General features: G+C 39.4%; 1 protein-coding gene across 1 annotated transcript in view; it reads right to left on the bottom strand.

Annotated features, from left to right (window-relative positions):
* lama2 (laminin, alpha 2) overlaps positions 1–26676 on the bottom strand; it is a 110097-nt gene that overhangs the window by 61186 nt on the left and 22235 nt on the right. Inside the window, exons 4-15 of the mRNA XM_088286465.1 lie at positions 24780–24831; positions 24179–24369; positions 20781–20960; positions 19758–19847; positions 16815–16932; positions 13885–14063; positions 13693–13792; positions 12940–12997; positions 12203–12305; positions 11146–11286; positions 9683–9847; positions 456–557 (exon numbers count right to left, since the gene is read on the bottom strand). Of these exons, the coding sequence (XP_088142591.1) occupies positions 456–557; positions 9683–9847; positions 11146–11286; positions 12203–12305; positions 12940–12997; positions 13693–13792; positions 13885–14063; positions 16815–16932; positions 19758–19847; positions 20781–20960; positions 24179–24369; positions 24780–24831 (1479 nt within the window). The remainder of the gene's footprint in view (positions 1–455; positions 558–9682; positions 9848–11145; positions 11287–12202; positions 12306–12939; positions 12998–13692; positions 13793–13884; positions 14064–16814; positions 16933–19757; positions 19848–20780; positions 20961–24178; positions 24370–24779; positions 24832–26676) is intronic.

Genomic DNA, 26676 nt, shown 5'->3' with positions numbered 1-26676 from the left:
AGAGACAGCTAGCAGCTTGACAGCGTGTAGGTGGTTCGTTATTGTCATCGTTGCGAGCAGCTTTTTGTTGACAACAAGGCCGACACTTGTCTTTCTCCTTTTCCCCTCCTCCTCCTCCTCCTAGTCTGTCACTCTTCCTGACATGTCTTTAAATAACATTAGCTGATTGTACATCTTTCGTTCTATTTTCTATACCCGTCGTTCCCCTTCCTGCTTCTATCCTTCATCATCCAATTAGTCTCTTTCATTTTAATTGAATTGCTTGTTCAATGCTCCCTGCCTTTTATTTTATCGAAACATCCTTTAGCGTTTTTTCATTATGTAGCTAGTTGGGTAATTTTAAGAGGGCGAAGACACAAGAGAGTTGGTAACGTTTATCCAGCCACTATAGTAACCAAGGTGGTTGTAGACATTTAAAAAAAAAAAAAAAAAAAACTCCAATGGGTTGAACTTACCTCAATGATTAGGTCTAGTTCTGAAGTGACTCTTATATTCTGTTCCTGCTGATCAATAGTGTAAGACACAGTGTAGACCATGGTCCCCCCGTAGGCTGGTAGCTGAAAAAATCCAACACAAAATGGAAACTGAATTATTTTTTTTCCATTATAGAACACAATTAGAAAAAAAAAACATTTTCCCCCTCATTTCTATATAGCACAAGCAATGTGCTGAAACATCACTCTAAAAGACTTCGCATTGGATTCCCAATTACTGTGCATTGTGTGGGTATGTCTGTTTATTAGATAAACTATTTAGCAGGGTTTGCTGATGCGGCAAATATGCGGGCCAATACTGATGATGCGGATAACAGTAGGAAAAATGTCCTCGAAATCCTTGCCATCAAGAAAACAAATATTTAATTACATGGTTTCATGCCTGATATTATAAGGCAGACACGGTGCACTGGGGGTGATATTGTACACTGCTGGAGCATGAATATCATGAAGCCATAAATAAATAAATAAATAAATAAATAAATAAAAAAAAAAAAATAAAAAAAAAAATAAAAATAAAAAAAATAAAAAATATATATATATATATATATATATATATATTTTACACTTTTTTTAAGATTGCAAAATGCAGTCGCTTGGGTAGAAACACTGGATTTAGCAAGGAGCGAGATCGTCTTGACGAGATGTGTATAGTCTTTGCAAATTCAGAGTGAAATGTAACCGGACCGTGACAGTTTCTCAAAGCCGGCTTCGAAATCTCAATTAATCAAGTGGACAGACCAAAAGGCGTTGCTGTATTTATTTATTTATTTTCTTTAATTCCAAATCACCCTGTGCTTAAAGAATATTATTATTATTAGTATTATTATTGTTATTATTATTATTGATCATTAATATTAATTATTAATGTTTTGTGCACAAATTGGTGCGTAGAAAATAAAGAGTAAATATTTAAAAAAAATAAAATAATATAATAAATGATATGGGCAAAATGGTTCACTGCAACATAGTCGTTCTTGAAACAAAACAATCACAGCCGCACTTATGTAATTTTTGTTCCCCAAAAGTGAATATTGAATATTGTTCAGATATTAATCACTTTATCCATTAATAATAAAAATAATAAGAATAACAATAAGAGCTAGCTTATTTTTTTGTACATATTTTTAATTCATATTCCACAAAAAAATGTTTAGACTATTGGGGGCTGCACAGAACGTATTAGAGTAAAGAAAATGTGTGTGATGAGTTCCTCTTTAAAAACATGTTCACATTGATTGTCTGGCTAGTTGATGTTTAAAAAAGTGACGATGCATAATAATAAAAAGTAATAAAACCAGTGTAGCACAACTGATGGTACTTCATTCACCAAACTTTATATACTGTATAAACTCAATAAGAATGAGAGGACGAGAGTATTTCTGTCAACTATACAGAATCGGCTTTACAGTAGAGAGCACAACGCTGTGTCAGCATGATGGCAGAATTTATTCCTCTCTCTGCAACCTGAACGCTCATACAAGGGAGGGGGTTGCAGTGAAGGCCATAAAAACAGAAAGAAATGAGCAATGTTGAAGGAAGAGGAGTCAGAAACTGATCTTAGGACAAAGAGGGAAAGTTGAAGGCGGGAGGGGGGCGGGGGGTATAGAAGTGGATTTAATGCCTCTATAAACCTCTTCCATCTTTTGCACTCATTCTTAGACCTGGAGGAGGAATCACCCATTTCACAGCTGAATGAAAACACACACACACACACACACACACGCAAACCGTGCTGACCATTTTATTGACTAACACTTATTCTCTATCTAACCCCATTTGCTGATTTGGACTCCGGACGACAGTAAAATCATAGTTGAAAGGCACAGTGCGGAGGGGCCGCATCATCTTCCTCACGATTAACCGACTTGCCCTCCGGTATGGATGGCCCATCTAATCAAATAGAGCCGGCGCTTAATAGCGGCACTGTGAACGTAAAAGACACAACACAAGACGACAAATTGGCTTTTAACGTAATAGCGCAAATGCTGATACAAGCAGTCACACTACAATGCTGCGGCCCGTTTATTGGATGATAGTCGTTCTTTCATGAAGGTGAAATGAGTGAGAATTAGGATTGGCTGTGATCTTGAATTATTTTAGCTGTCTTTGCTCTTTCAAGATGTATAACAATATAAAGCGATTTGTAGTGTAGGAAAAGTTGAACCAGTATTTCAAGTGCGTTTAAATCCGGGGTTATAAGCATGTCGAAGGAAATGTGTCGGATGGTCACTGCTTCTTCAATTTCAGACATTCAATGTGGAAAGTAATCAAAGCTTTTGCCATGGCAACCTAATGACCAAATCTCTGCACCGGGGAGAGGAAATAAAAGGAAGCCACCGTGGGGAGTAGAAAAGAGCAAGAAAGTCTGAAAGCATGGGGAGAGTGGAATTAGAGGAGACAGAAACAAAAGAACAATAGTGGCACTGACACACTGGCAGCGACAAAAGACATCAGCGCGATCCCCCTTGAGAGCTTACTAAGCCTGTTATTAACTCTGGTGACCGAAATCAAGAGGAAGAAGGTATCATCCGCGCGGTCAGAACCCCAATCAGAAAGTTTGCGTTGCTGTCGGTGCAAGGAAAGCATGGCTGCTTGAGAAAGTATCATTTTAAATATGTGAACTCGCCCGATATGCAATTGTAAAGCATAATCGTATGATTGTATCACTTTGAGCACTTGATCCCTGTAATACCGTCAACGTGAGCGTCGGACAAGGAGGAAGAACACAGAGGGATGATTTGAAATAAAAATATGGAAAAGATGCGCAAAAGAGAAAAAAAAATATTGGATCATATTAACCAGGTGTGGGAAAACTACGGCCCGGGGGCCACATGCGGCCTGTTAAATGTTTTAATCCGGCCCACCTAACTTGAAAAAAATTTCATGAAAAAACCTTGTTAATGTTTTATTTTCCAAATCATGTGTTTTTTTTTAAAGACATATATTGTTGTAATGCTTTTGTTCACTTTCATTAAAAATTCAATATTTTTTTTCTCCGATGAGGTGAGGTTACAAAAACACTCCATCCTCTTCCGGCCCCTCTGTCAAATTTTAGAACCCATTGTGGCCCGCCAATCAAAAAGTTTGCCCACCCCTGATATAAATAGTCTCTTCTCAGGAGTATAAAACAAGATTAGGTATAAAAATGACACACACACACACACTTCAGTTTTCCCGTGGACTTCCCGCCAGATCCTCCCATGCGTATGACAAGCGAGCATTGAATATGTTTACATATGAAAGTAAAATTGTTATTCTGACCTATTTTTATTGTCTCCAACCAGGCAGCTATGTATATTTTTTATTTATTTTTATATTATAAATATACATGCAATTTCCTGCTCTTGACGGGGAGTATTAAGCGTAAGAATCGTAGATGCGACAAACTGATACGATATTGATAGAATAACCAAACAATCCAATTGAACCCCAGAAATTGACCAAAATGTGCTTTAAATGTTGGACGTCAAACGAGTTTCTGGCGACATCATTCGAACACGCGGTATCTCACCGTCAAAGACCGTACATCTTTTTACGTGCCGATTTAGTTTTTCAGTTCTCCAAATAAGAGGCCAAACACGCTTCTGTACATGCCACTACCGTCGATGTATACTGTAAAACAGACGTGTCAAACAAAGAGAATTGAAAAACAAAACGGAAAAAGTCATAGACATGAAAATCACGTCACGGGATTGACATCGACACGTCCCAGACACACAAATGTGTGTGAGTGAGACAGCAAATTATTTGTCTGCCAAAAAGCGGCACAACACTGCGGTGATTGATGTAACGGCATCTTTTCAGCCAAGTAAGTGACAGGGGGAAAAAAATGAAGAGGGAAGAGAGGAGAAAAGAAAGTAGAATGGGCAAATCCATCTCATGCCATCGTGACCAGATTAGGAGTGACGCCGCACACCAATGTCCCGCGCATCCATTCTCTTAAAGATGGCTGACGGCTGGTGATCCTGGCAGATAAACATTTTCTCGCGCGGGGGAAAAAAAAACCAAACTGATTTTATTTATCAAAGTGTGATATGTCACCGGGACACAAACAAGCATGGTTCTGCCTCGTGTTAGGGGCTGTTGTTGGACAAGGCGCCATGCAGGGAAGATAAATCAAATGAAAACCGATTGTCACACTAACTTTGAATACTTTGACGTGAAAAAGCAATCCGAACATGTCAGTTTTTAGCAGAGTTTATGTTCGCTGAAGACACTTACACAATCATCCATTACACGTCCATTCATTCCTTTTGTCTCCCACGACTCGCCATCTGTCTCTCCCTGTCACTCCTTTCCCAACAAGTGAACGACATTCCAGCCTTTTATCCGGCGTGCCAGTGAATGTGTGAGCGCAGTTTGGTACAAGGTGGATGGAAGCAATTTGTCGACTTGACTACTTTGACTGAAGGCTGATGAAACTGTTGATATCTTGAATACTCTTTAGCCCTCAACTGCTTTAAAGAAGAATAGGGATTTAACACAAGTAGCTGTAGCTCACTGCGCAACGGCAATACTGAGAAATATCAGCGATGGGAACATAACAACCCGGTGAAACACACACTCTCGGTCATGAATGAAGCAAGGCCACTCAATAAAAGATTCCCGTACACAGCATTTACAGCGACCTCTAAAGCATCCATCCATCCATTTTTTGGAGCATTAAGCCTTTCCAGAGTGATGGTTGAGCTGGAGCCTATTTGAAGTATCTTTCAGTAAGAGGCAGGGCACTCAAAAGGGCACACTAGTCACACTCATATTTACAGATTGAGATGGAACTGAACCGTCGTCAAGCGAATTCTTGTAACGCCGCTCAAGCACGAATAGAACCATGACCCAACGAGCCCTCTGCGTTTTATTACAGGAACGAAGCGATCTTGTTTGCATTTAGATGTGCTATCCTTTCATTAAAATATATAAATAAATAAATAAATAAATGCTGCAGTAGTTGCATTCAGTCAATTAATTATTGGGTATCATTAATAATTTTATGAATGACTACATTGCAGGAATTGAACAATGCATTTGCATGAAGCTTTGTTGACATCGGTTTGTTTCGACTCCTTTTATGCAAGGTGGCAATTATGCGTATTTTAGTAAAGTAATAAGAGAAATTTAAAAGGCGACAAAGGATTATAGTGGCGAAACCCGATCACATTTTAATGTTATGTGAGCACAGTGAGAAATAATTGCACATTTGTGCCATGAATTGATCAAACATTGTTCAATCAAAAATCAAAATAAAATTTGTTTATGAGATAAAAATGGTGTGATGTAATCAACAGCCCATTTTTTTCTAACAGATATGAGAGCATCCTGAGCAGCTTTTGATTCCAGACGAGGAATAAAATACCCAAAGTGCTTTCTGGACCAATAAGCATCCACTTAGCGTGCTGACGGGCCAATGAGCATCCTTGGCTTGAACGACACAGCGGGTCATGCATGAATTGCGGGAATTGTCACGCACATTCTTAGACGTACGTATAGCCATGGCTCGCTTGTCATTACACATGTCACTTCCAATGACATTCATAACAGGACATAGTAGTGTGTGTGTGTGTGTGTGTGTGTGTCAAATCACAGAGTATCTCTGTAACACGATCTTTGACTGAAGCAAATAATCACTATTTCATACCGTGTACACACAGACAGAGCAGACAGCAGCATTTGTTTCTCATGTTCAGATGCATCAGTTCTGCTTTGCTGTCCCCGTTGCCTCTAAAACACATCATTATCTGACTGATGAGGGTCGGACAATGTTTGTGTGCGTGTGAGTTAGCTGCCCACGTTGTCAGCTCAAATCAACTCTATTTGTAGAGCACTTTAAGGCAAACACCGCTGTATACAAAGTGCAGTACACTGCTGTCCCTTCTAAGCCTTTTCTTAGTCCTCGATACCTCTAAAAGCAGACCTGAGACACCAGGCAGGTGCGTATAGGTGGAGGAGTTCAGAGAGGTCAGGTGGAGTGAGACCATTAAAAGATTTGATAACAAATAATAGCTTCTAAAAAAAAAAAGAACTTTAAAATGTACAGGGAGCTACAGAAGGGATACAAGAGTGGGAGTTATGTGCGCTCTCTTAGAAGTATCGGTCAAGAGGTGAGCAGTAGCATTTTGGACCAACTGGAGACACTTGATTGAGGATTGGTTGATTCCAAAAGTTGGAGACTGTTGGCTTTAGATTAGAAGGATGAGAACTACAAGGGCCACAGGGACAGAACACCAGAACTTCTGTTTTCTTGTCATTGGAATTCAAGAAATTCAGTGCCATACTGGTCTTGATTTCCTCCAGATAAAACAGTTGACGCAATGAGAGTGTGTGTTTTTTGCTCAGCAGGACATAGATCTGACAGTCATCCCCATAGCAGTGGAAGGAAATGCCATGTTTCTTTTAAATGGAACCCAAAGGAAGCAGATACAATGAAAACAACAGGGGCCCTGGAATTGAACCCTGTGGAACACCAAAGCAGGACACTATGTTCTCACTTGGATTGTTTTGTCTTTGTTGATGAAATTTCTTCGCCAGCAAATGCCCCCCAAAAAACACAGAATTTGCCAACAAATCAGCCAAATTAGGATTGACGTCTAGCAAAGATGAACCAAGTCAACTAAACAATTGCACTACACTGGGATACTCCTGAAGAAGTAGAGTAATTTACATGCTGACGGAGTTTAATATAAAAAGACATCAGTGCAAAAATAGGTCAGGTGAGGTCAGCGCTCCTTACGCAGAAAGTAGTCTAGCAGTCGAAAGTGAGCACCCGAGCCACCACGCACGGAATCTACCGTAGCAATGTTAAATCTGTGCTGTTCTATAACTTCTAAATAACAAAGTCAACAAGAGTTTCATTTTCAAATGCATATGGAATTAATAAATGAATTATGAATTCATTATTATTCGTAATAAATGAATCAACTTTCGTGGACCGTCAAAGACGGAAGCGAAGAATTGTGGTAAAGGGTCGTATAGAAGTTGAGCGAAGACATATACACTATTTGAACATGATCCAAACAAAACTGTGACCTGTGAATTGCACACACACACACACGCAAACACACATATATCCTCTCGGGCGACAGCAGACAAATGACTATGAATCCATAGTAGCCCCCGGGTTGCCCCCCAATGCGATAGATTAAACCTCACTCTCAACTGTTCAACTCACAATTCGTAAAGTGATGGATTTGAAGTAAGTTTCTTAGAGTGTATGTTTCTGACTTCCTGTTTTTGCAGGCTGTCAGTTTACAGAGTTGCGTTTCTCGTCCTTGTTGAAGATCTTTCTGGTCGTGGTATGACGTCAAGCCGTTTTTGTAGCTCAGGGCTGGGGAATCATTTTCGGTTTCAGGAGTTATGAAATGAATGTCAAATGTCATACCACATTTCTGAAAAAAATATGATGCGAGGGTCAAATACATTTCTCTAGGGGTTTTTTTTTGGTTGTTTTTGTTGTTACAGTGCTGGCCAAATCTTGCCAATGGGCAGTTGGTTCTTGACCTTTGGTGTCACTGAACGTCCACAATGGTGGAATTATAAGTCAGCTCAGGGTTTATTATTCTGAACTAGAACAACAACATACATGCTCGTGTGCGTAAGGACGAATAAAGTTTAAGATGGCGCTCAACAGGCAAAACAAGATTTACTCTAAAAAAGCTGAGAGGCAAGATGAAGGAACAGGAGGAGAGAAAATAGGAATCCTGGAGAGACAGACTGAGTTAGAGGAGGGCGGCCCACAAAAAGAAACAAGGATGGAGGGATGGTTGGAGGGATGAAGTGGAAGAAGTACAGACAAATAAATGAAATGACAAGCCGGGCCCTGCGGGCGGTGAAGTAATGAAATGCAGCAGCAGTCTCTTCCTCGAAGCCATGACACCCAGACAAACATCACAGGCGGTCTGCTGTGGAAGAACAACTCCACTTCACAAAGCATGGACTCCAGCTATTTACCAGCTCAAGTGTTAAAAGTCTAATCATGGCTCCCGTGACAAAAGAAAACGAGGCACATGTTCAAATCGTCAACATTAGCGGAAGCCGATCCAGAGAAGCATCGCTGGGGGGGGGGGGGGGGTCCCAGCAGGATGCGTTCTCACAAGGCCTGCTAGCTTCAGTCCACTCATTTTTAGATCTCAATTTTGTTTGTGCAAGGCAGTCCAAATGATGCAGCCTTGGGTCAGAGACTTCGCATTTTCCTGTCGATGATGTCATCGCCAAGTGTGCGAAATCACTTGGAAGTGTGTGTCTTATGTCACAAATGCGGCGGGTTTTAGATCAGGGCTCGGATATTTGATATCTATAGGATTGTAAAGTCATTTGAGACTCATGACTTGAGATTTTTGGAGGGTTTGTGAAATCACATGTGATCACGTGACAGGGCTTTCGTCTCGTTGACCGATGTGACAAAGCCGCAAGTGTGAATAGATGGAACTGTTGTAAGAAAATATGGGTCTGAACACAAAAAATCCTAATATACCAAATTAAAATGTGGATAATTAATTTTTGGGTTTGGATATGAGCAAATTAGGGGGGAGTATATTATGGACGGGCGATTTTAGGGGCGCATAGAATATTATTATTGAGTAAGTACTGTATAATATCAAATTTAATTGGAAATCAGAACACATGGAAAAATTGTGATATAAGCTATAAATATAATTGTTTAATTTGTGTTAAGAACGGTATCGGTGAAAAAAAACGATAACATCCATGTATAAAGTGATGAAACTGTGCAATTGTGGTACCTATTTTCGGCCAAAATGAAAATGCGGCGGGCTGGATCTGGCATCCGGGGAAGGAATTTAACACAAAAAAACATGATGAAGGCCAATTTGAAATTTCAATCTTAAATTATGTCGTGGCTGTTTATCCATCTCTTCATTTTTGTCCCCCCACCTCTCGTTTACTACTTCCCAGGACGCGAACAAAATACAACAAATGACGCACGTACAGTAAATCCAGAGCTTGATCTGACAAAATGCAACTTTTCATGAAGTATATGTCACCTGACTTCGCCAAATGACACTTCACTGGCAAAAAAAAAAAAAAAAAGTTTCTTGTTTAATAAATAAGTTGTATGGAATCCGATGAAGCGTGAACTGCATGCACACTTGCAACATATCATTTCAAATGTCTTCATTTAAAAAGCTCCCGTCGTGTACGGACATGCATTCTGCAGTACGTCTCCTTCTCACCTTGTTCCCCAGGTAGGATTCAGGTGCATTCCAGTAGTAAGCGTTGCCAAGGTTGTCCACAACATCGGCATGATGGACGCTTAGATACTGAGGTGTCTCTCTGTGAATAGGCCACACGATCCGTCCCGAATCTCCACTCAGGTACCAGCCAGTCAGCGCGCTCTCCTGTGCAACAGTCATTCGGATAGGGTTCATTATTGAGTTCTCAAATTCAGTGATTCCCGACCACTGCACTGCAACTCATCAGTGTGCTGTGACACATCATCAGGTCTGAAAATGACTTACTTGCATCACATAAAAAATGCCATGTATGCAAGTAAGGAGGCCCAAAATTCACATTTTCAAGCTGTTGAGGAAATTGAGAAAAAAATTAACATACCCTATTTTCCGGACTATAAGGTGCACCCAAAGCAACTCTTTTTTGAAAGAAAAAAATATATATATATATACATATATACACGACATTTAAAGATTTATTTAGTGTATTTTCTGAACTATAGAGCGCCCCCTACAGGTGAAAGAAAAATCCACAGAAATGCTGCACCGTTGTATTAGCCGCATGGTTCAAAATCTAGAAAAAAAAGCAGCGTCTTATAGTCCAGAGATTACGGTAGTAGCTCCTCTATAGAACAACACTTTAATGAATTTAAATTAAATTTCACATTCATTCGATGCCCATGTGCCGTATGCACCAGAATGAGTGTTAGAATTAAGAAATTACTGATGACGTGGTAATGTAATATTCTTAGCAAAACATTTTTTTTTTTTTTTTTTGCCTTTAAAGTTGTGTATTGAACCCAAATCGTGTTTAAAAACTCTTGCGCATCTGTCACATGTCAGTGTGTGAGGAACACTTCAGACACACATCTGTCATGCAATTAACCTGACCTTGGCTTCCCCTTTTGAACACTTGCACACATCCACACACTCACACACACTATCAGTGCCTAAATCAAAGCTGTCATTCTGTCAACGTCCACTCATCCCACCCTACCCACCTGTCAATCAAAAACTGTTTTCCTTTTCGACTCATTTCATCTTCATTTCTCCTATTGGCTCTTTCCTCAATTCTCTTCTCACTCCTCGACGTACTTTGTCCAATATTTTTTGATTTGGAAACACGAATGGCATCCAATACCTGGATGAATTTTGTGATGAACTTTAGTGATGCAAAACATTCATTGCAAGACTGTTAAACCGCGATGAGTGAAAACGGGTTCATCCCTTTCTCCACTTTCTCTCTCTGTTCCTTGATGTTCAAGGCGGCCTTTCCCACTGTAATAATAACCTCACTTATCTTACTTAGCAGCTGTCTGTGTCTGCACTTGGATCGTACAAAGACTGAACTGCAGTTAAACACCCGCTGCGGATTCCTCCGCCTCCTCCTCGGTATTGAACAATGTTTGCTTGTGAAAGCCAGAAAGGCAGATAATCCTAATCATAGTTTGAGTGCCATTTCTTACATTCTGATAAACCCACGTGGAGGCAGAGCACTGGCTCGCGACGCCCATGCAAGAGCATTTCTCGCAGCCGCGGGGATTGTCGCGCTGGAGATTGTAGAAACCGAGCTTGCAGCGGCCACAATTCTCTCCTTCAACGTTTTCCTATTGGAAAAAAAGAAGACGTAGACAAAAAAGGCGATGAGAGGAAAGATACAGTGTCGATGTCCTGTGTAAAAAAAAAATAAAATAAATACACAAATGAGGTTTCCGTATTGCAGACGTCGTTTAACGTGAAAATTAAAAAATAAATGAACAAATAATATAGAATATGCGCAAGGGAGGTGAAACTAGACTAAAACCAATCACTCCGGTCCATAACCTGAGATCAAACAAGTTACATGAGATGTAGGTATGTTAAAAAAAAAAAAATCAAACAACCTATATATTAAAATAGAACATATCAATAAATAGAGACTTGTGAAATGAATAAAATCAGCCCAAGTTTGTTATCAATTAGATGTGTCGTCATAATATCTCTGATCGGTCTGAGCTGAAGTGCTGCTACTAACAGCTATCAGCATGCGCGAGCTAGCATGCGCGAGCTAGCATGCGCGAGCTAGCATGCGCGAGCTAGCATGCGCGAGCTAGCATGCGCGAGCTAGCATGCTATCATGCTATCACCCAGTCTATGTATTAAATACAGAAATAGCATCCTCAACTGATGATGCGCCTTTTGGTCATAAAAATATGGTACTTTTATTTAGCACACAAGTCATTTTAAGCATAAATTAAGTCTCACTATCATTTGTATAAATATGGTACCACATTGTCCACTCATAAATAATATAAAATGTGTCATTTAATAAAACTGAAAAAAATTCTAGTCACAAAGCCTCATTCAAGGGGCTAGTTAAACTACGCTCATATTTGGACTTCCTTGAAATGGGGTCGTCACCATTTATTGAAATATTGCTCATCATGATTTTCCATTGTGCTACTGCGTCGAACAGAATTACGACAGCGCACAACGGATAATCTTGATCGTTTTTATTTATGCGTGCGTGTGTGTTTATTGGACCTTGCACATGCAGGGTGAAGTACACGGGTCACTATTGCTGCTCCCCTCAATGCTGCAGTTACACGGCTGACAGTCCGGGTAGCCCGTATAACCAATAACACACCTAAAGACAAATGGATTTAATAACACAAAAGATGAAGGTGATGAGTATTTAAAAAAAAAAAACAAGATTCCATAAACAGTAGATCACAAGGTCAATTCTCCTGATAGTGGTTCCACTCAAAGTAGACCTGTTTGCGGACTTCAGGTGTAAAACAAACAGCTGACCTTGCAAAGCAGGTAAACATGCATGCATGTGTAACACGCTTCTCAAAGGAAACATTAAACATAATTAAATGCCAGCAGAGAGTTGGCCATTAAAAACGAGTTGACTATGCTGCTTATTTTACCGGTCTTAATTGTTGGCTGAATGGTTTATAGGAAGATTATCTGATTTAAGGTGACAGAATAAATTTAAATAATTCCGCCTATGAGGTGGCGTCACAGCAGGAGAACAATAATACTACAAGAAACTGATGCAGAAAGACACCTAAGAAAAGACAATATTAGGAACGGAGCTTTTATTTAGTAAGCGTGAAAGGGCATCTCAAGTACAGTGCATTGATAAATCATTATAAGTTTTAATGAAAACTTGTGAGGCAATTTTCAAACGCTAATTGGAACAGACGACAGCCGAAAGGTTCAGCTCACCTGTCACAATGTGTGTGTGTGTGTGTGTGTGTGTACGTGTGTGTTACCTGTCACATCGCAGACCGCCAAACCCTTCCTTACAACGGCATGACCCTGGTGGCTGGGCTGTCAGTCAAGCACACACAGACGCACACACACACTTTTAAAAACAAGCATGCAAGGGCGAAGAGTTGTTCTTTCTCGGAAGTGTCTACATCTTAAAAACGGTGTTATTCATGTGAAAATAAAAATCATTTAAAATCCTGATAATTAATTTTTCAACATTTATTGTATTTTTTTACACCAAAAAAAGGAGATTTCTGGAATTAATTTCACAAATAGAGAAATAGACAGTTAAAGAAATCCCTTAAAGGGAAATTATTCACGTCAAGTAATAGTATGCATTTAAGAAACTTACGGAGGAATAAAGGAAATAGACAAATATTTTAAATAAGACTAATTGCGATGGTTTGGACTTTTCATTTATTTGATTATATATATATATTTGATATATTTATTTATTTAAAATTCTCTTTTTTTTTTTTTTTTTAATCAAGCACTACATTACCACAACATGGTTAAGAGTAAAATATTAACAAATGTACCAGCAGTGGAACCTCTAAAGTCTGATTAAACCGATTTTTTTTTTTCATTTCATCTATTTATTTTTTTTTACTTTGTTAATGGCTTTCAAAAATATGAAAGTTTTGTCATAGTTGAATTAAACCTATTCCGATTTTCTCCGTTCAAACGTGCACAAGCTATCGAAGGACAAACATAACGACATCATTTACAATCTGTGTCAGTATTTTTTTGCGTACATGGAGTCGCCTGGCTTGAGTCCTCAACACAGGTTTGGCCGTCAGAACCATGAGAGTCGCATGAGCAAGGGATGCAGGGGTTGTCATCCTCAGCGTTCACCTTAACATGACAAAAAGACGGATAATTAATATTTACTCATTGACCCTCACTCATAATAAGGATCATTTTGGATTCCATTCGAAGCAACCTACTCCTGCAGGTCTGTAGTAGCCGGTAACACAGCTCTGACAGTTGATACCACCTGTGTTGTCACGGCATGAAATACACACTCCACCCCCTCGGTATTGGCCGTGCACGTCCAGGCTGAGTGATAGCTCTGCTACAGTCTGATTAAAGTAGCATTCCTCAGCTTTCCCGTGGCAGTTACACTCTAAAAGCAAGGACAGAGAAGAGGGTTGGACGTCGGACAATATGTGATCCACTACTGAACTCCCCGTCATATGTTTGCTTGTAAACAATTCATTTGTTTTATAGTCATCAACCCCCCCGGTTCATTCCTCCGGAGGCTTACAAGCACATAGTCGAGGGCAAGCTGTGGAAAAATGGCGCTGGCTCTGAATGATCAATCTTTTGTTTAGAATGACTTTATCAATGTTAATGCGTTCACAGCTATTTTTTATTTAAATACGAAAACGGATCTGTTTTATGGCGTGCATTTATCCGCGGATTTAGTGGCTCTATTCCTGTAAATGTGCAAACAAATGTCTGGCTAGTAAAATGGTACAACAACAACTCAATTTGGTCACTACGGTAACGCAACAGGCGCCACGGGATAATTATAACGTGAATGAACGAGCAACACAAAAACTGGGGTAGTTTGTCCATATTACAATGAATGTGAAGCTACATTATAAAGTAACAATATTTGCAGCGCCCGACTGAAATGTGACAACATAAAGCACCACTGAACAAGTCTATTAACGTATATATAATTCTTTATTAAGAACCGCTCGCTCGGTTTGCTTTTCTCATTTTGCTAACTTTTGGTTTTAATATGAGCATAATGCAACCAAGACAATTAGCATCTTGACGGAGAGAAGCCAGTCACTTCAAAATAATATATTATCTAGCCTCGAATAATAAATAAACTGGAAGTACTGCGAGTTTTTATTTTTTCTCTCATCCTTGCGGTCCGATCCAAAGTGGACCAAGACCGGGCCGCGGGCCAGTGGTTGGGCACCATAGCTATAGAACATTGGCGCATGGATAACGAGGAATCACTACTAAGATCACTATTGGCAGTCCCGGTGGAACGCTACTGTAGTCAAAATGTAAAGATAAAAAAAAAAAACAAGTAAAAAGTTGATGCATCAAACACATGACAAGCATATAATCATGTACATTAGAAAAGTAATTTATTGCCCAAGGATTTGACCCCGCGCCCACTCTCCTCACCTCACATCTGCGTGTAGTTGCTTTATACATTAATGCAAACATCACAGGCGTATAATTAACAGGCCCGGACCCTCCTCCCACTGTTTATGCATACTCAATGAGGACTCTGTGTTTGGTCGCCTGACGGAGTAATAGCAGGGAGCAAAAGAACGGCCGGTTTGATCTCCAGATCGATCCAGGGCCATGCGCTGGGTTTGATCTCGCGGTTGGCACGGCTGCTGTGTTCAGACGCTGCCGGGCTTTGCGAAGTATTACAACATCTCCTGGATGTCGGCGTTCCCGTGGGCTGCCATTCAACGGCTTGTCCACCCCCAGCTTTTGATGGTTTCTAACAAGGGTTGTAAAGGTGGTGACACGATGCACTTGACTCCTGCGATGTTGTTTCCTTTCATTTTTGATCAGCGAGTGTTTAACTTGCACTCTTCTGATGAGCGTTTAATGCCTGAGTGGTGTTGTGCCAGAAGGATTTAGGCGTATGGGTGAAAAGTTGGATCGGGGAAGAAACAAAAGAAGCAATTTTCTGTTGATAAGCTACATTTATATGGGCAGCGGTACTTCTAGACCAGGTGTGGGCAAACTACGGCCCGGGGGCCACATGCGGCCCGTTAAACGTTTTAATCCGGCCCGCCGAACTTGAAAAAAATTAAATGAATAAACCTTGTTAAAGTTTTTTTTTCTAAATACCGAGGTTTTTCAAAGACATATGTATTCACTTTCATTTAAAATTAAATGGTTTTTTTTCTCCGATGAGTGAGGTTCTTAAAACACCCCATCCATCTGCTCCTGGTCCGGCCCCTCTGTCCAATTTTAGAACGCATTGTGGCCCGCCAATCAAAATGTTTGCCCACCACTTTTGTAGACTATCATAGTCAGAACACATCGATATCTCCAAGATGCTCTTGGATGCAAGTTTTCGTGTTGGTAACGTTGGACAGCTTTCAGTCTAGATTTAAGGCTATTAAAAAGATTTTGAGCTGACCTTATCATTTGAACCCAATTGTTTCACTGCAATATATTTTTGTCACATGAATATATTCCTGTAGGTCATAAATGGGGGCTGCGGTATTTTCTGAATTTTTTTTTTAATGGTGTATCTTTTAAAAAAAACACACAAAAAAAAAAAACAACTTACTTATGGCGACTCGTGTGTCAATAAAACAAGGATACTAATTAGTAGATTTGATTCAAATAATAATAAATGGGTGACGATCAGATTCACATCAGGATTATTGATTATAGAACAATTTGTTATTGATGTTTTTTTTTTTTCTCAAATATTGTTTTCACATTACAACATTTATAATCACTTGTTTTGCTCCACCTGCGTGGGTCAGGCACTGGCTCATTGAGATGACGTATGCCTCCGCCGAACGCGTTAGCCCGCTGACTCACTACAACAAATTGGTTACATGCTGCCATCTGCTGGAGGAAACTGGTAGCTTCCCGTTTTGCTTTTTGAAAAATTGTGAAAATCGATTCTGAACTTTGGCGTTGATTTCTTGAATCATAGCATATAAAATACAGATAGTTGAGTGAATGGATTTTTTTTATTTTTTGTACACCCCTTATAATTATTCGTCTTTAAGTTAGCAGTTGGCCAAATAAAAGTTGCAACATAATTGTATTAGCGACATATTCATAAAAATCTGACATCACTGCATGCTCAAAACGGCTTGGAAAAGTTGCCAAGTAGACAAATGTGACCTTCCATCGCATTACTACTTACTCTCACAAACATGTCGAGTGACAAAAGTTCCGGCCATCCAGGCTTGTTGGTGGTAACCGGGGCAACAACGATCGCAGCTCTCACCGCATGTGTTGTGTTCGCATTCGCAGCTGAACTTCTATATGAAAACATAGATATTAAGGCATGTGTTAATCAAACGAATGAAATATTTTTTGATTTTCAAAGAAGCTACTGGAATCCATTAACTGGCTAAGAATGTCAAAATACGGCGTCTTCTCTTTATATGGCCTCGCGTATCGAAGAATTCAGATTCAATATGTGATATTTATTATTTTTTATCCAGAACTAAACAGTGAATGAAATGCAGCTTCATGCGGCTCAACAACAATCAACTAAATGTTCAAATAGATGGCTGCAAAATGTACCGTATTTTCCGGGTCATAGGGCGCTCTATAAAGTCCCTAATCTTCCCCAAAACAATCAAAGCGCCTTGTAAAGCGACGCGCCCATTATATGGACTAAGCATCACTTGCGACCATCAACCCTTTTACTCATTGGGCTGTTCGGAGTGCATGTTAGCACACCCTGCTGGACAAAGTCTGAGTCAGCTATGCTTCAAATTGACCGTGACTTATACATTATGTGACTATTGTGTTTGGGTGATGGTGTAGGAGAAAGCTGGACAAAAGGGCAGCTGTCCACAATGTTGTAGTCTGTCTTATCATTTATGTTATTGCAAGCAAGAAACGTCCCAGGTTTAGACAACAGACTGCAAAAAGCCCAAAGCACAACAGCACATCTCTCGAAACAGCCATGTGATTGGCTGAGTCTGAGTGGCTCTCAAGAAGCCATTGCTATAATCTTTTTGTGTTATTTTTATTTCTTTTGGGTATATAGATGGCATGAGAGATACATGTTTTGTATTAATCTTATTTCTTTGTTTCATTGTTTGCTTGTATGCTGAGGTTTTCTTTGGTTTTGATTTGAAACCGTGACTCTAAGGAGTGTGGTGACCAGTGAAGTCCCTCGCCTGACGTTGTCTAGTAGACTATTGCCAAGACACCTTGTATTGATTAGAGTCATTGATATTGGCAATGATTCTTAATAGTTTCATGACATCTGTCAATGAAATCGGGTGATACCTCTGGCAACGGTCTCTTAGGGGATTGAGTCCTGGTGAACTGGCACCACCTAGCGCGTGCAGCCGAGCTAGCGCGAGCTCGCAACGGTTGTTGCGCGACGAGCAGCTTGCGCGACGAGCAGCTAGCGCTAGCGCGACGAGCTACCAGTTGAACTAGCTGAGCTAGCGCGACAAGCTACCAGTTGAACTTGCTGAGCTAGCGCGAGGCAGTTGAACTAGAGGCAGTTGAACTAGCGCTAGCTCCTTGTAGTGCGGCACGCCTAGTATATGCATTAAATACGGAAATAGCACCCTCAACTGGTGTTGCGCCCTTTGATGCAGCGCGTCTTATGACCGTAAAAATACGGTAATTACCGTAATTTGTAAGTGGTCTATCAAACAATAATGTATTCACAAGTGAGAGCAATAAAAAGATCTTTTTTCCCTTATTATCGGCTGGTAACAAATGGGTTCACTACCGCCCTCCTGAGAGGAAAGAAAATCATAACACAGTCGGAGCACAATACTCCAATGGAAGACATCTGCCAATTTGAAGGATTAGGAATTCAATTTAGTACTTTCTGTAAATTGGTTGATGAAGAGAGGCTGCCAGATTGAACAGAGTACAATAACGCTTCATGGGCCAAGTTTTGCTATTCTAGCACCAGTGGGTCCCCCCCCCACACCCCCCCCCCCCCCCCCCCCACCACTTTTATCTGAGACAAAACGTTGAGGCTCTTGGCTTCGGGCAGCTTTTGTGCTGAGCACGCATCCTAACAGATGTTCAGTGGACAATCAGCAACAAATCAGCTCACAGGTCTCCACCGTGTCTGCCCTCGAAACATCTGCCCAAGAATGTGTAGATGAGCTAAATGGACTGCGAAAACATCAGTCAAGCTATACTGCCCGTATTTTTTTTTTTTTTTTTGTATTCAATTAAATCAATCTTTTGGATTCCATTTAGTCTATCATTTTTTAAAATAATGAAATAATTATTTTTTTTAAGAATAGTTCTTTTGCAATTTATAGAAAGAAAATCGGCCATCGGACCCAAGCCAACAAATAATAGATTGGAAATATTTCTTTTACATATTGTGTATGATAATCATTGTTTTTTGTTTTTTTTATGGCCCTTAATTAGTCTCCGGACCACGTTTGGTATTCCAGACGAACCACATTATTTTCCTCCTTTGCCAATAAGGAATAAAAATAATGGAAAAATAAATAATGAAATACGGGTCATCAGTAGCATCGTCCAACTCAGAGATAATGGGATGATAAAACATAAAATATAGGCTATTAAAATAATATAACACTCCGTACAGTGATAATTAAATACAGTACTTAAAGAAATGTTTAAATATTCTCCGGTAACTATGTGCCTATTGATAGTTAAAAAAATTAATTCAGTCCATTTTATGTATAAATTAATCATAATTTCAATATATGCATAGATTTTTTTTTTTTGTTCGCCCATCTGAACTTGGAGATATAAATGAACAAAAAAAAGAATTGGCACCACATAAGCAAGTGAAATCAGATGAATTCAATGACATCATCAGCTAGTGAGAGAGTAACACGATTGTCACATCGAGGTAAGGCTCATTTCTGCCTGAGGTCACATGCAGGGCAAGAGGCCACAAATGTGTGAGGAAAAGCGCCACGGATCAGGTGTCCGCTATGGAAAACGCGACTGTTTGAACTGACGCGGCAGACAACACCTGTGTCCCCTGTAGGGAAAAGTTTGATATCAAGGCGGCACATAAGAACTTTAAAGCCTGAGGTGACTTTCTGTTGTTTTCTTTACATTTTATTTTAAGAAGGTGTGATATCTTGAAATGTGAAGGAGTTTAGCGATTTACCTTGGTGACGCTGTTGAGTGGACAGGCTTTTGCATGACCATAACAGATGCACATTCCTCCAACGGAAATATCCTTAATGGAATAGTAATACTGAGGAGAAACAACATGAAAATATTTGTGAGTGTGCTGACATATTAAGAAAAAAAAAACACCATCAATAGCCTGTCGTCATTGACATGGTGAGTCATTCCAACCTATTTTCGTGCTTTATTGTATTTGTGGAGCAATCGGACCACCTTATAAATTGTATTTAGCGTTGAATTGAGATTCATTGACTTGACCTTACACCCCCTAATACACTGGCGGAGCTAGGATTTTTTTCTTTGGGTTGAGGGAGGCTGGGGCGTGGATGGGAGACTGCAGAGGATAATGGGGTACACAAAACAATTGTTTATTTATTTATTTATTTATTTATTTTACAAACCCCAAAACATTTTTCAGTCAATTCTGATGCAGATTTAACTCCCAGAAAATAATCGGAAAATACTCAAAATTTGATCATCAGGCACTTGGGGGGGCATATTTCAGGGGACGGACGGGGGGGGGGGGGTGGACATTGCCCTGACGAAAAGGAAAAAAAACTAAAAAATTGATCGTCATGTGTTATTTAAATCTCTTGAGCTCATGAGCTTGTTACAAAGCAAGTTCATATTCACCGTACCATATAATATGTTAACAAATACAATTAACAAAACGATGACTAAAATGAAATATGCATAAAATACATGAACATGTTTTTTTTAGACAGAATTTACTAAAACAAGTTATTTTTTTTATAGTTGTGTGAATAAGACACGGTAAGAATAAAAAAAAAAAAACATTTTCTCAGGCCCAATATTGCAATATAGAGTGACTTAAAATGTACTTATCATGAAAAATCTCACTTACTGGTAAGATGTAATCAAATATATGTTAGTTAAGATGCATTACAACTTTTTTTTGGGATATAAAATCCACGTCAAGACTGCCCAGGGATGAAAGAAACCAAAAGCAAAAGGAAGCACGGTCCGCCATCAGCCTCACCCGTCTGGTCACGATGGGATCGATATCTTTTGGGTCATGCAGTGTCAGCGTCATGAGGTCGGCGTTGAGCGTTCTGATCCTCTGAAACACCAGTCTGATGTAGCGGGCAGAGGTGAAGTTCAGGAGGATCGGGGACGGGTCATCGGCACTCGGACGACCATTGATTAAAGACGTGTGGATCTATACGAGGGAAAGACGGATAAATAGTGACATGAAACTTAAGGCAAACATTAAAAGTGTGTCGAGTCGTGGCAGAACAGATTGGTCGAAGGGAAAAGGACAGCCATATCAAAACATACACAAACGTACACAAATTATTTCAGTTTTTTTCTGACCCAGCAATTCTAAAGGCAAAATGGCGCATAAGTAGCAGGTGAATGGAATTAATTGAAGGGTTGTCAAATCATTGAATGAGATTGAATACATGCAGAGAGAGCAATGTGTCTATTGTGTCGAGAAGAAGTGGTGTTGGGGGAATATTTCACAAAGTCAAGTACACAATGAAACTCTCCCTTTCTGACAAGTGCCTAAAATAGCAGAGGAAACTCAAAATAAGCATTAAAATCGCATTGGAAAAAGTTGACACTTAACTTTAATAATATAATAAAAGCCAATGACAGTGGAAATATTTGAAAAATTCCATGTGGTCAAATAATTCAGATTTTTTTTTTTTTAGGTTTAGTATGTTTGACACTTGACTGGTAAGAATGTAAACATGTTATTTAACAAAGACTCACTCTGAGGGTTTCAGTAACATGAACTTTCCTGATATCGCCTGTCCGCGATATAATATGTATGATTATTTTTAACTACAACAGATTATGATCACGTTTTGAGTGACAGTAGAGCTGCGAACGTGAGAACGGAATTTACGTGGAACCACTTTTTACGTTTTATATATATATATATATATGTATATATATATATATATATGTATATATATATATATATATGTATGTATATATATATATATGTATGTGACGGGTATATATATATATATAAAACGTAGTGGTTCCACATAAATTGTTTTTTTTTTATTTATTATACATTTATTTTAAAGGGGTTGTTGCGGCATATTTGCAGGTGTGCCTTATATAGTCCGGAAAATACGGTGTGTGTGTGTGCATATATATATATATATATATATATATATATATATATATATATATATATATATACATATATATATATATATATATATATATATATATATATATATATAAATAAATAAATAAAATAACAAAAAAAATATTGAAGTCCGGTAAGATAATGTCAACAAGCAGCCACACGTCGTAAGAGAGAGGAGAACTTCTGTCAGCCCTCTCACTATGGTGGCCAAAAGCAACATTTGGCATGTGCCAAAAAGTCGTCAATTGTGCCAAAAGTGTGCATGTGGCGAGGCGGGGGAGAGGGGGGGGGGTACTTGATGGGTGCAAGCTGCACACTTGGAAGTAACGAAGGAGATGGTAGTGTAGGTGTGAATGTGTTATGAGTGACACTGTGCATGTGTGTGTGTGTGTGTTTGTGTGTGAGACACATCGCCTCTGACTCATTATAGTTGCACTGTGATCAGACGGCTAGGGAGCTGTCAACCACAAGCTCGCATGCACACACTCGGCGCTTTCAGACTCCTCCGTTACTTGCAGCTCTTGACATCTTCTCGCTCACACCCCCTCCAGTGCTCTCCCACAGGACACACACACACACACACACCCCAACATATACAAGACAAACACACTAGAAAAAATACACAAACATTCGCATCCATGGGGAAATGTGCACACATATCCAGACAGGCGACTACAATTAGAGGCCTGTGACGGGAATGTAGATGTGTGTGTGTGGGGGGGGGGGGGGGTGGGTATCCTGGAGCCTTCAGTTCATTAATGTCAGTAAAGATTACTACTCCACTTTTTAGCACGCACATATAATTGCAGAACGACAACAGTAAACACTTGGATTTGGATGTGTTTTTATTATCAAGCAGCCGCTCTCGTCCTAATTACTTCACTTATGTAAAATCGTATGTAAAAAATCTTAACGTTGCCCAAAATAATTATGATTTATTAAAATTTTGTTTATCATTTCTTGATTGTCCTCTTCCCATCATGTTCAGAAAAACAAACACAAAAAAAAATTAACGCACTTTATTCAGTGAACATAATCTTGGAAAGGGGAATGCTAATATTTAGCAAAAAAAAAAGGAACAATACATCAATAACACAGCGCAACATAATTAAGCAAAACAGAACAATAATTGACTTAATGAGTCGGGCTTATGAAATGTGTTTTGAAGCTGTTAGAGCGTCCTTGTCGCGCTAATAATGTGATTTGATGCCCGTTTTACCTCCACAAAGCTTTTTCATCAATAACCTTGGTGAGTCGGATGGAAAAAAAATTTTATTCCCGGAAGATGATGACTATATTGTGCGCTACAGTCCTGCGTGCGCAATCACTTGTAGCGAAAGAGAAGAAAATATTGACAGGAAATATCACCTGTCTGGCCTTGTGGGTTGTACAAGCTTTAAGGGCGAAGAAAAGTCAATCTAAAATATATACGGAGGGCAGTGGACATGGTGCATTTGCAGAGAACTGATCTGTCAGGAACGATATTGTGTTGAGTCATGTTTACGCCAAAATTCACCGTGAACTTTGATCTGTCAAATGTGAATGGATCAGTGGGATGCCAATAGCTGGAGTATTTTAATTTATTTAATTTTTTTTTTTTTAATCAACCACGCAATTGCATTTTATGGGGCTCAAAATGGAACAATTCAGTTGTCTCTTATAAATAACGAAATTTGCAATCCCTTCAAATCAACCATCAAAGCAACTTTTTTTCCAGACACCGGCTCTGATGTCACTCATCTAATTATCTGAATGCAGCAAACTGAAGCATTTGTGTGAACGCGTCTTGTTTTGTTGTGGTTCATGTATTTTTTTTGTTGTCTTCCAATCAGCTGCCTCAGCCGCTCGTGTCTTGTCCAGGTGTTCCTCGTTGTCTCGCCACTTTGTTTGTATTTAGGGGCCTGGTTTCTTTCTGTCTTTGTCGGTTTGACGTTTCTATCAGTTACAATTTCCTAGAGTCATGTCTTGTTTCCTTTTGTAGTTTAGGCACAGTTTCGGTGTCTGGACTGGGGCCTGGGCCACTTTAGAGTGCCTCATTGTCATGTTGAGGAAAAGCCCCGCGATAATCTGGTTGGCTATATTCCAGCCACCGGCGGCTTCACGTGGATATATTTACAAGGCTCAAACATGTTTAGGTGAACTTGTTGATATTTTTAATTATTCCATTTAAATTTGGCAAGATTGCCTTGTAAAATGTTGCTGGACCAACGTGTTTGGGAGCTAATCAGTGGGTATAAATGTGTCAATCCAGGGGTAACAAATAATATTACCTCTCCATTCTCCAAAGGGTGGATCTTAGAATAGAAAGATGTGCAGATAACTTCATCGTCTCGGGTGTACGACGGCGGTCCGGTCCTCGGATTCATGTTGAATCTGGTCAGACACTCCGTATCTGTGAGGGCGAAGAACTGCCACGGTTCATAGGTCTCACCATCTATTGAACGCTCCAAGATCCAGTTACCTGCAGAGGGAAATATTTTAGTGGAATGAATGCGGACGTAAATGCGTGTTAACAAAAGTATGATGTCATCAGTGGCTGTGATAAGATATTTAATTGTATTCCTAAACCAATGAAGGTATATGCTGACTAGCTAATCTAAGTCATAACAGTGTCATCTGATTATTTTAGTTTTGAGCAACGTTGAAGAATAATATAAGCAAACAGAATATAAGGTGTCCTGGCAGGTCCACCAAAATGATCGATTACTAACGTAGCTGATCCAAGGTTAACTTGGCAATACCACAGACGCTGTTCTTCTTTGCTAGCCGGTGTTCCGTTAAAATCTTTCAAAGATTTTCATTCACTGGTCTACTATGTTTAACATATTGTAGCATGTCATAATCGAAGTAATTCGGTAGTGGAACACTTACCAGGGCGGGGTGAGTTGGCAGCCTTAATGATCACATAGGCTACCTGGAATACCTGAAAAGATTGAGATTAATGAGTGAAGTTGGCACTGAAGTGGGCTTTATTTTAAGCACAGTATTATGTTTACATATGGATGATGATGACGAAATATATCTCACTTTCGCTGCCATTGACGGATTTAGAAGCCAAAAAAGTACATTAATTTTACCTGAGCTGGCAGTGAATGAGTTAAGAAAGTGGGAAGTCGCCATTTCTTTACGACATAAACCCTTTCACTTAAGAGCAGGGGTGGGCAAACATTTTGATTGGCGGACCACAATGGGTTCTAAAAATTGACAGAGGGGCCGGACCAGGAGCAAATGGATGGAGTGTTTTGGTCACCTCACCTCATCGGGGAAAAAAAATGCATTTAGTTTTAAATGAAAGTGAACAAAAGCAATTCAACAATATACATGTCTTTGAAAAAAACACAGTATTAAGAAAATAAAACAATAACAAGGTTTATTCATTATTTTTTTTCAAGTTTGGCAGGCCAGATAAAACGTTTAACGGGCCGCATGTGGCCCCCGAGCCGTAGTTTTCCCACACCTGCTTAAGAGGATAATAATTCCTCAAAGGACCACTGATACTGAGATAGTTGGATGTCTCTCTAGACTGGACGGTGCCATTTTAGATCCCCATGTTCCTATAAAAGTATCATTGTGCGAACTAAAGAAGTGCACACTGCCCAGTTAAATGAAAACATCCTTTCAGTGTGTTAAAGGTCAAAAAGCACTTATAGGAGTGCATCCATAAAAACGGTCGTTCAATGTTGTAAACACCATAAGTAGGCTAGTGTACAAGAGTCTCAACTCGATTCAATGCGAGTCTCGTCTTTTGATGTGGGACAGCCGTGTCACATTGCAGTGATCTAAACAGCCACTTTGTGTGTGTGTGTGTGTAAGCGAGAGCAGAATATTTCAGAGTAAGATGATCGCAGTTACTCATAGTCGTCACCAAAGATTGACTTGTAATGAATTTACACGGGGACGGACCAGGAGCAGATGGGTGGAGTGTTTTGGTAACCTCACCTCATCAGAGGAAAAAAAATTACATTTAATTTTAAATAAAAATGAACAAAAGCAATACAACAAAATATGTCTTTGACACACCACAGTATTTAGAAAATAAAACATGAACAAGGTTTATTCATTTAATTTTCTTCAAGTTTGGCGGGCCGGATTAAAACGTTTACTGGGCCGCATGTGGCCCCCGAGCCGTAGTTTGCCCACACCTGGGTTAGACTGTGGCACATCACCTTCTGTGCATTTCCAAGTTTACGAATTCACAGAGCTTCAACAAACCAGAGTCTTGTAACTTAGCGCAAAAAAACAGTTGATTTTTTTATTTTTTTTTTTTGGGTTCTTTTCTTGTTCAGGAATATAGACCTGATTCACCTATTGTTTACTTTTTGTAAGAATAAATGTCTTTTTCGGATGGTTCTTAAAAGAAAAAAGAACTGAAAGGTTTATTTTAAAATAAATATTACATCTTATAATGTGGATAGGATAGAATTGGATTTCATACACAGCTATGGTGTATTATATTCTATTTCTAATTTACCTAAACACCTTAATATATTTATTTACAGACTTATTGCGGCACACTGTAATCAAGGTTCGAAAAGTCATCCTCGGGTAAGTTTCATGTGAAAGAATTAGAATCTTGACCCTCCACTCAATCAAAGTGCGAACTAGAACAGAAAACTGTCTGATAGCCAGGCCGTCCGCTCCAACAGTGACATGAGATGTGAAAAATGTTCTCTTGGATAAAATGATGGCATAGAAAGCTTTCCCAGAATACAGATAACTGTAAGGGGGAGTCAACATTTTGCTCTATTTTCATTCCTGTTACATATAA

The sequence above is a fragment of the Idiotropiscis lumnitzeri genome, chromosome 21, assembly GCF_059441095.1.
Source record: "Idiotropiscis lumnitzeri isolate Australia: NSW breed Sydney's pygmy pipehorse chromosome 21, RoL_Ilum_1.0, whole genome shotgun sequence".
NCBI lineage: Eukaryota > Metazoa > Chordata > Actinopteri > Syngnathiformes > Syngnathidae > Idiotropiscis > Idiotropiscis lumnitzeri.
This window is presented reverse-complemented; position numbering and strand designations above follow the sequence as displayed.